The sequence below is a fragment of the Clinocottus analis genome, unplaced genomic scaffold (assembly GCF_023055335.1).
Source record: "Clinocottus analis isolate CAN_PGR_092001 unplaced genomic scaffold, fCliAna1.0.p SCAF_16, whole genome shotgun sequence".
NCBI classification, from domain to species: domain Eukaryota; kingdom Metazoa; phylum Chordata; class Actinopteri; order Perciformes; family Cottidae; genus Clinocottus; species Clinocottus analis.
Genome location: NW_027175887.1, coordinates 16,752,748 through 16,762,592, shown reverse-complemented (window position 1 = coordinate 16,762,592; position 9,845 = coordinate 16,752,748). Strand labels below are relative to the sequence as shown.

Here is a 9,845-nt window from a genome sequence, read left to right as displayed (position 1 = left end):
TAAATTCTATATTTTACTTATAATTGATCATTTTTCATAATAATAACAAAAGTTAATTTTATTGAAACAGATGTTACAAAGTGCTTGACTCGGCAATAGTTACACCTGCTTCATCCTGCATTGGTAAACAAACAATACAGACACTAAAACAATGGGCCATAATATCAATAATATTCTTTAAAAATAGTTTATTTAAAAGGATCAGACAGTACGATTAACTAGTTGTACATTCTAAATCTGATTTTCCCGTAAATATACACGCTTTTATTTTGAAGACATACTTTCTAGACGAGACTTCCTGTATTCTCCAGTACGCGTCTCCGCCTTGACGTATGAATCATCCTTCCCAAGATGGCGTTACACCTGTTTCTCCGGCGGTGATCCTTGTTGTCGTCTGCATAACGCCAGAAAACAAAGCGTCCGGAACGGACAGTTGACGAACCGGACACGTCGTTAAACCCTTTGTCTTTTCCACACACACGACAACAACAAAAATGTCCACGGAGGAGCTGTCGGCCTCGGACAGCGAGGCTGCCTTCGCGAGCGCAGGGGAGCGATGGGCACCGGTCGGGGCCGTGGCCAGCCCCGAGGACGAGAGCGGGAGCGGGAGCCCCGGCCAGCCGAAGCAGAGAGGCTTGTCCTCGGCCACCGACGAGGAAATGGCCGCCAGGCTGGAGAAGCTGGAGGGGGAGCAGGACCTGCTGAACTCGTCGCTCCTCGCGCTCACCTCGCACTTCGCTCAGGTGCAGTTCCGACTGAAGCAGGTGGTTCACGCGCAGACCGGCGAGAAGGAGAAGATGCTGGCCGAGCTGGAGGAGTTCGCCTTCCGGGGCTGCCCGCATGTGGTGGGCTGCAGGACCCAGGACGCCACCCAGCTGGAGAACTCGGTGAGGGCTCCGGTCATGTTTTTATACCATAACCATTAAAAAAAAGAATATATATATATATATATATATATATATATATATATATATATATAGTAGTGTTCACTTCAACAGGTGTCTGAGTTGTATGTGTATTAAAAAAGGTAACTAATTGATTAGTCAATTGAATAATCAATTAGAAAATAATAAGCCACTATTATGATTATTTTATAACATTCCCTACTTTCATTCAGCCTCTTAAGCAAGTTAATTTGATGCCTTTTCTTTGTCCGATGTGACATGTAATTGCATATTTATAAATATATATATATATACACATACACACACATTTCACCATTTTTAAACCAGTAATTATCTAAATAATAACTATTTTTTTGCCAGGTATGTTACACACACAAGGAATTTGTCTTGGCGGACAAACAACAAAAGTGCAAAGGAAACATATTATATTTAAAATAGAATATAAAATAAAGTGCACATATTAATAGCAAACAGTGCTACAAACAAATCTACTGTAAGTGTGTGAAAGTGTAATGTTCAAGTGATGTGTGTATTTAAATATAGGTATAAATTATCAAAAGATTTCAGAAAATAACTGTCAGATTTGCATGTTTTTTACATGTATTTTTGCCTATATTGAATAAAAAAGATAACTGTTAGATTTAATAATACTGAAAGGTAAATGCAGGTCGTGTAGATGCTTCCAGAGATATTTGACACTATTGACCTCGCAGTAATCCGCGGTCAGACACTCTTTTCTCACCCGTATAAATGCACAGATATAAAGACAGTGAGTCTCTGTGGTGTCGCACTCTGAAGGGGTTGTGAGGTTTCTGATTAAATCTTATTTGAGGTGCGCTTGTTGCGTCACACTGGAGGTCGCTGCGCCCACCTCCACCGTGTTCCCATCGAACTCTTATCTCTGGTGGAAAAAAAACGTTGCTTTTGTGGTGACTCACTGCGCCGCCGGCTCATTGAACACGCTGCAGGCAGATCACTATCTGTTTAATAAAGGCTTTTGTGTACACAAACCGCTCTCTGTCCCTGCTGTTGTTTACTCGCAGCTCCTTTGCATTAAGTGCTTGGCCTCACGCAGTATTCCTCCCATCGTCATCCCCACCCTAAAGGTGTTTTTATGTCATTTCTCCCTCGTCGCACGCCGTGCTTGAAGGGAGATCTGGTGAGTATGAGGCCCGTTGTCTGTTTGAGAGTTTGGCTTGTGTAGTTGTGTGTATGTGTTGTGACAACAGTACGAAAAACATGCAGCTGAGTGTGTGCACAGACCTTTATATCAAGTGTACATCTCACTCAAAAAGATATTAAACCTTTTTAAATTTATTTAATAAAAAGACAAATTTGCAAAGGGCTCCTAGAATCCGGTATAATAACATCAAGTGCAAGCTGTTCTCTCTCTCTTTGTCAGTAAGAATTAACATCTGTGTGTGTGTGTCTGTGTGTGTCTCTTCTGTCAGAGTGAGAGGGAGAAGAGGGAGCGCCTGGAGGCTCAGAGGGAAAAACAGAAGGATCTAATCCTCCAGCTGAAGACGCAGCTGGATGATCTGGAGCGCTTCGCCTACCAGGAGGGCAGCTACGACTCGCTGCCGCAGTCCGTCCTCATGGAGAGACAGAAGGTGGGGGCCGGTGGAGAATGAACCCATGTGCCGTACATGACTCTGTACACTGGGTTCAACCCCCGTCACGCGCCGACACGGGTCAGATCAGCTACAGCTCGTCCGATCGAGAGGCCCAACAGATACGCAAGCGTGTGTTATATGTAAATTATCTCCACGTGCCTGTCTGTTGTGTTGAGCACATGATGTGTCAGTCGCTTGTTTCAGATCAGGTGGAACGAGTCTTTTCTCCAGACGCTTCAGGCTCCAGTGTTTTTCAAAGAAAAGTCTGTCCAAATACATCTGTAATTCATCCAATAGTTAAGCTATCTCAGGCAAAGAAAACACTTTCAACCTCATGGTGGCGCTAGAAAAAATGTAAGAGGATCACTTGAGTCAGTAGGATTCATCATAAATGATTTTTCACAATTTCCGGCAACCCATCAAGTGGTTGTGTTGTGTATTTCAGTGTGTGGACCAAAGGAGTGGACAGACCAACACATTGAAAATCGACCGCTGCAAACAAATTCTCCACCTGTGGGAGACACTGAGTCCATTCTTTTAACCCTCCCGCCTGTCTTACACATCTCCAGGTCATCATCGACGAGTTGATCAAAAAGCTGGACGTCAACCTGAACGAGGACATCGGCAACTTGTCGCCCGAGGAGCTGCGACAGAGGGTGGACTCTGCCATCGCTCAGATCGTGAACCCGGCCCGGGTGAAAGAGCAGCTGGTGGATCAGCTCAAAACCCAGATCAGAGACCTGGAGATGTTCATCAACTTCATCCAGGGTGTGTGTGTGTGTGTGTGTGTGTGTGTGTGTGTGTGTGTATATATATATATATATATATATATATATATATATATATATATATATATATATATATATATATATATATATATATATATATATTTTTTTTTTTCTCTCTCTCTCTCACATTAAACGACTGTCGTTCAAGTGGATACAAATCTTTGTTTTCATTTCCTCATTTTGCCTTTTCTATTCCATAAAGACGAGGTGGGCAACCCGCTCTTATCAGACGGCGGAACCAGCCAGCAGCCGCAAGCAGCGTGGGCCAGCGGCAGAACTCCAGGAGCGAAGAAGAAAGGTCTGTCAGTTTGTATCGCACCCAGACGATAGATTTACATTTCATGTTTGTGATGATAGAATTTAATCTTTACCATTAAATTGGCCTGAAGAGGTTTAATATCTGTCTGAATCTGTGTTCCGTAATGTTTCTTTTGAAAGCTGCATTGGTCAGTTTTTTTGAGGTGGTGTTCAAATCCATCCGTGCTGCCGTCCATTATAAGCACGTCCTTCTGGTTCTCCTCCTCTCTCCGTAGTGGACCCTGAGCAGGCGCAGAAGATCCGAGAGACCGGCCTGCAGCTGATCCAGAAGGCCCTCGCCGTGCTGCAGATCTTCGCCGCCAGCCAATTCGGCTGTGCGCCCGGCCACCTCCCTCAGAGCATGTGGCCCCAGGAGTCGACCCTGCAGGACTACGGGCCCCTGCTGCAGCGCCTGGAGGCCGCCGTCGACAAGGTGCGGGTGCTGGGCTCGTGCAGGCAGCCCTCGGTCGAGCACGTCGTCAACTACACCAGCAACGCGGCGCTGGGGCCGCGCGACGAGCTGACGTCGTCTGTGAGAAAGGAGCTGGCGATCGCTCTGAAGGACCTGCTGTCCCACGGCCTCTTCTCGCCCTCTCAGACCATGAGCTTGGTGCTGGCGCCCATCTCCTGCCTGCTGCCTTACAGACCGAGCCCGCAGACCATGCACCCGTGGGAGCTCTTTGTCAAATACTACCACTCCAAAAATGGGCAAGCCTTCGCGGAGACGCCGGCCCGCCAGCTGTCTCAGTCCTTCAGCTTGCCCGTGGCGGGCGGCCCCGTGACCGTCACCCCGAAACAGTCCCTGCTCTGGGCTGTTCACACGGTGCTGAAGGAGCACGGGCGGTACAAACGCGGGCCGGACACCGAGTTCAAGGCGCTGGTGTGCATGGCCCTGAACGAGCAGCGGCTGGTGTCGTGGCTCAACCTGCTGTGCAAGTCCGGGACCCTCGTGCACCCGCACTACCAGTCCTGGAGCTACATGGCCCAGACCGGCTTCGAGGGGGCCCTGCGCATCCTGGGCCGCATCAGCCACCTTAAATTCAACCTCCCGGTGGACCTGGCTGTCCGGCAGCTGAAGAACATTAAGGATGCCTTCTGAGGAGGCGACGAGAACTAACGAGAAAAAAAAAACATCAGCCTCAGAAATCCAGTATTTTACCCAGCTTCCCTGGCGTTCAGGACCAAAAAAAAGCATGACTTTGTGCTTTAAGTATGTAACCGTTTGAGAAAAAGGTTATTTAAGTAGCGACCCATCTTTAGTGAAGTGCAAGTGTATGACGTCTTCAGTACATGCATGGATGATTACGTTGTGTGAGCTTCAACCACAACGTCCACTCTTGTTTCAGATGCCAAAATGACAATGCTGCTCGTACTGTAAACATGCCTTAGGATGGAGATTTGACATTTCCTCTCGTTTAGCGAACGCCTTCCTGACCTTTGCGACCTGTGCGCATCATGCCGCATCATTCCCCCTGTGCACATGCACGATGGCGTCCCGACCTATGCAGCTAAAGAGAGAGAGGTTAGACGTGTACAGTAATCGGTACTGTAACACGGGGGAAAAAAGTAATGAGCCGAAAACCCCCCGACACTGTGTTTCCACGCAGCGATGGGAGCATCGTGACGTACCGGTGCTTCCGCGAAACTCTTGTAGCAGGCGAGTCGCTCTCTCGACTGCACTCTTCGGGCGTGAAGTTAAAGCGTTGCGTAACATTGACTCCATTTTTTTTAAAAACCTCTGAAGCTGTTTTCACCTCTCGCTCGTTGTGTTTCAGGTGCGACCCTTTAGGAACTGCTGCTTTCCTCCTATTCCAGATGTAGTTGGGATGTTGAGAATAAAATGGCGGCGGATGTAATGGCTTACATCCCCTGTGCGTAACGCGATTGTTGGAAAAGAAAAGGCTTTGTTTTTGTTACCCCCCCCCCCGTTTGTCAGAGAACTTTTGTTTTTATCTTTCCGGAGACAGAAGAGTTGCACGAATCATATCCTTAAATACTGAATGTATAAACCGTAGATGCTATTAAACTGAGGTCGAGTACATATCTGCTGTATGATCACTGCGTCTGTATTTCCCCCCGAGATTAAAACCTGTGCACTTTGTGACCTGAGAGCACCTGCAGACACACTTTTTAGCTTTTATGTTATGTCGCCGTGTCAATGGGAAGTTTGTGTTTTTTGTTTGGGTGTCGTAAAAATATGCTGCCATATTTAGCTTACTATGTTCCCATTTTTTTTTCGTTCAGCTGTTTTTGTTGTGATTTATGTAAGGAGACGTTTGTTTATTTATTTATTTATGGCATAGCATTTTTTAACTCACCACTGAAGTAGGTCAGAACACTTTGTTGAAGTAGCTAGGAACACACTGAATCATTTAAATTGTGCTATTTATGTTGTTTTTATTGAGTTTAATCACAAATAATATATTGGGAGATATGAAATGTTTATTTTCTCTTTTTTTGTATCATGTTCGATGCATACCTACAGCTGTAAACAAATTAAACTTAGGAAATGAACCGTTGTACTGCTGTGAGTCTTTTTTTCTTCTCCAAGAATTCAGACTTTACACATTCTTTTTATTTATATTTTCATTTGTGTTTATGGCTTTGGTGAAGAGATATCGGGAAATTAATTTAATGGCATACAGTTTTTACTTAAGTTATTATTTTATGCTACTTTGTTTATATTGCACAATTCAGAGAAAACTATTGTATATGAGAGGTAAATGTTGTACTTTTCCTTCACTACATATGTGTCATAACCTCTAAATTAAATCATGAAATAAATAATGACATATTTTAGATTGAGACCAAACTGAATTTAGCTTCTGAGGATCAAGCCGATAGTTTCATCATTAAACTGAAAAACACATGACTGCATGAATAATTATTATCCAATAATATAATTTATGTTAGACTGAGCCAATACTTTTACTTTTGGCACTTTAAGTAATTTATGATGCAACTTTTGTGTTCTCTTACTTGTAGTATATTTACACTGTAGCTTTACAAAAGATCTGAGTCCTCCACTTTACCGTACTTGAAGTGGAGCATTAAATACACAAATTAAACTTTCTTATTTAAAAAAAAAAAAAGTTTAAAACACATTTGTGTAGCACCGTGGTGTATGGCGCAGTTTTGTAATTTAAAATAAAGAAACAAACAAAAACGGAGTCTTTATGAGCCGAAAACTTCACCCGGAAGTGACGTACGTCGATCGGTAGTGCCAAAGGTCAAAAAAACCTTCTCGGCTTCCTTTCCTGTTAGCGGTGGCCGTAGAACAGCATCAGTGAGTGAAATTTCCCTTCCAACAATCTTCGACCATCGGTCCTAATCCGTGCTATTTTACCGTTTTTATCACACCACACTTACGTCAGCGGCTCATTCATCCAACGCTAACCGATTATTTTCGTATATGTTAAAGGAACGAAGGGAGAAAATGATTGTTTATTGCAGCGTTTCGTCTCCGCAGCGCTCATTCCAACATGGCCGTTTCCAGCTGAATTGTCTCGTTACAAGGGCCAATTGTTTAGGTTTAGAGTGTGTAGGATGACATGTGTTTTCAACACAGCTTAAATCTCGTATTTGTAACGTTTTTACGAGTTATATAAAACAATTAAAGCCCTGAGAACCGTATTACAGTCCTTCCCTAGCTGAATGCTAGTGCTAGCTAACCAAGGCAGCAGCTGCAGCTAGCAAGGAAAGTTTAAACGTGTCCCCGAGTTTCAGCGTGGTGTTTTTGTATCATGTTAACATCAGTAATGTTGCTTTTAAAGTATTGCAGTTGTTTCTGTGGAGGCAGATGTCTGACAAAGTTTTGTTTGTTGCAGATATGGGCAAGTTCATGAAGCCTGGGAAGGTGGTGATGGTCCTAGCTGGACGCTACGCAGGACGCAAAGCTGTCATCGTCAAGGTAAAAAACACGTCTGGATGTGTTGCCTATTGTCTGCAAACACACACCAGGTTTATGACAACATGTAGATACTTAGCAGACATGTTTATGTTCCTTCCCACATTCAAATGTCAAGTAGATACCATTGTAGGATTGATTCCAGGTATTGGTTTGTGTTCGTCTTAAACTACAGTCCCTTTGCTATTATTGTCCCTGCGCAGAACATTGACGATGGCACAACCGACCGTCCTTACAGCCACGCTCTGGTCGCAGGCATCGACCGCTATCCCCGCAAGGTGACCACAACCATGGGCAAGAAGAAGATCGCCAAGAGGTCCAAGATCAAGGCCTTCGTCAAGGTGTTCAACTACAACCACCTGATGCCCACCAGGTCAGTGTCTTTCGTCTGCACTCGTTTCCTGTGATTGGGTATTTTATGGTCCTATTTGTTTCATTGTGTGGCAGCAAACTTTAAAGAGTAAAAAGCATGGCGACATTCCAAACATTGACATATACATTTGTGTCCTGACATGTAGACAATAGTTGATATTCTTACTTTTCACCTTTAAATATATATATATATATATATATATATATATATATATATATATATATATATTTCCCTTTCTTATTTTCAGGGCCATTAGCACCATTTCAGAAATTTGCCTAAAAGTTTTGTCTAAGCTCAGATGCAGGAATCTGTTTAGCTTTATCTTCATATTTGAATTATGACATCCTACTCGTGTTGTGCAATATTAGATTGATAAATGTGATGATTCTTTGTGTAAACAAATGTCAATCACCATGTAATTGACACCTTGTTGATCAGACTGAAATTACATGTTTACATGAGTTGGTTTTTAAAAAAAATACATGTTCCCTGTTTAAAGTGTTTTGTGCCTAAAATGTTGCTCCTTAATGAGCTGGATGACTTCAGTTTTAAACCTGCTGTATGCATTAGGAGCACAGGTTTATAATCTGACTACCAGTTTGTCTTGCGATGGTGAGACTGAGCCGTGATAAAGTAACGCTCATCTTATTCAAGCGTCTTTCAGCTGCTCGTGTGGGAAAAAAACAGAATTAAAAGGCTAATCTGCTGAATTAACCTCCTTCAGCTAAATGGAGGGTTTAAATCACAGTTTTTCCTTCGATGTGCTCCGTTTCCTCCAGATACTCGGTTGATATTCCTCTGGACAAAACTGTCGTCAACAAGGACGTCTTCAGGGATCCAGCCCTCAAGCGCAAAGCCAGGCGGGAGGCCAAGGTCAAGTTTGAGGAGAGGTGAGTCTGTTTGAGGATTCTCAAGTTTGGTGTGCAGCAAATCCGCATGTTGTGATGATCAGAACACTCAGACAAATAATGGCAGAATGTGACTTAAACTGTTTCCACTGCGTGTCGCCTTGTACATCCTTGTGAGAGAAACCGCCTGTCAATCATAGAGCTCTGTCATTTGTGCATTCTATTTGGGGGTTTAGTTTAATAATCCTGATGGCAAACAAAAACCTTTCCAAATGCTGAAGTTTGATAATGTCGTGTTATCAGAGCAATTGTGCTAAACTTGTGTTTGTTCTATTTTCAGGTACAAGACGGGCAAGAACAAGTGGTTCTTCCAGAAGCTCAGATTCTAACTTCACTCGGTTTCACAAATAAATGTTAAAAAAGGATTTTGACTTTTAACTCTTTGTTGATGTTTTGTCTCTGCTACGTCTCCTAGTCTGAAGGATTATTGAGCCGAAACGTTCAGATCTTCAAAATAAACAAGCTCTCAATGTTGTTCTGCACCTACTTTGAGGTTGTATCGTATACAATCGTGTAAATCGGATAAAACATTTATTTACTTACGTATTGGAAGATTGGCACTAACTAATTTTTCAGTATCAATGTTGGAATCATACATTAAGAGAAACATGTCTTGGTAAACCCACACAGGTTATTTATTCAGCAGGTAAAGAATGTTTACAGATTTTTCTTAAAACTGGCCGTGTTGTCTTAAGTTTTAGTTCACATACATGCAAGAGGTGGGAACATGTTATACTTTTGAAACTATATCTAACTCGACTAATAAATACATTATATATTTGGTTATAGTTAAAGGCACCCAGCAGTTTATGCATATGTTATGTGCCCCTTATTGGTTCATCTGATTCCCTTATACAGGCAGAAACTAAAACTATTTCAAGAAGTGAAGCTCTGGAGGTTCTTCAAGTGTGCTTGCAACAGTCAGGATGAGTTCACAGGCTGTAACTTCCTTCATCAGCTTCTGTAAAGAGAGCTGTGTTCCATCCAGGTTGAGTTATAACAACGACAAACCTGGTTTACAGCGGAAATCTGAAAGCCACAGCTGCAAAAAGAC

General features: G+C 43.1%; 2 protein-coding genes across 2 annotated transcripts; both read left to right on the top strand.

Annotated features, from left to right (window-relative positions):
• The first annotated feature begins 324 nt into the window (after positions 1-324).
• rundc1 (RUN domain containing 1) lies at positions 325-6,104 on the top strand. Its single transcript, XM_068578757.1, has 5 exons — positions 325-887; positions 2,357-2,515; positions 3,088-3,286; positions 3,509-3,604; positions 3,840-6,104. The coding sequence occupies exons 1-5, from the start codon at positions 495-497 to the stop codon at positions 4,700-4,702; spliced, it is 1,710 nt and encodes a 569-aa protein (XP_068434858.1). The 5' UTR covers positions 325-494; the 3' UTR covers positions 4,703-6,104.
• A 676-nt stretch (positions 6,105-6,780) lies between these two features.
• rpl27 (ribosomal protein L27) lies at positions 6,781-9,169 on the top strand. The gene is made up of 5 exons (XM_068578759.1): positions 6,781-6,889; positions 7,431-7,513; positions 7,714-7,883; positions 8,663-8,773; positions 9,072-9,169. Exons 2-5 carry the CDS (start codon positions 7,433-7,435, stop codon positions 9,118-9,120), a joined length of 411 nt encoding a protein of 136 aa, XP_068434860.1. The 5' UTR covers positions 6,781-6,889; positions 7,431-7,432; the 3' UTR covers positions 9,121-9,169.
• The last annotated feature ends 676 nt before the right edge of the window (positions 9,170-9,845 follow it).

Coding starts and splice junctions, on each gene's coding strand:
- rpl27 (XM_068578759.1), top strand. CDS start 7,433: ATGGGCAAGTTCATGAAGCCTGGGAAGGTGGTGATGGTCCTAGCTGGA. Junction 7,514..7,713: donor GCAAAGCTGTCATCGTCAAG/GTAAAAAACACG, acceptor GTCCCTGCGCAG/AACATTGACGATGGCACAAC. Junction 8,774..9,071: donor AAGGTCAAGTTTGAGGAGAG/GTGAGTCTGTTT, acceptor TTCTATTTTCAG/GTACAAGACGGGCAAGAACA.
- rundc1 (XM_068578757.1), top strand. CDS start 495: ATGTCCACGGAGGAGCTGTCGGCCTCGGACAGCGAGGCTGCCTTCGCG. Junction 2,516..3,087: donor TCCTCATGGAGAGACAGAAG/GTGGGGGCCGGT, acceptor ACACATCTCCAG/GTCATCATCGACGAGTTGAT. Junction 3,287..3,508: donor GTTCATCAACTTCATCCAGG/GTGTGTGTGTGT, acceptor TATTCCATAAAG/ACGAGGTGGGCAACCCGCTC.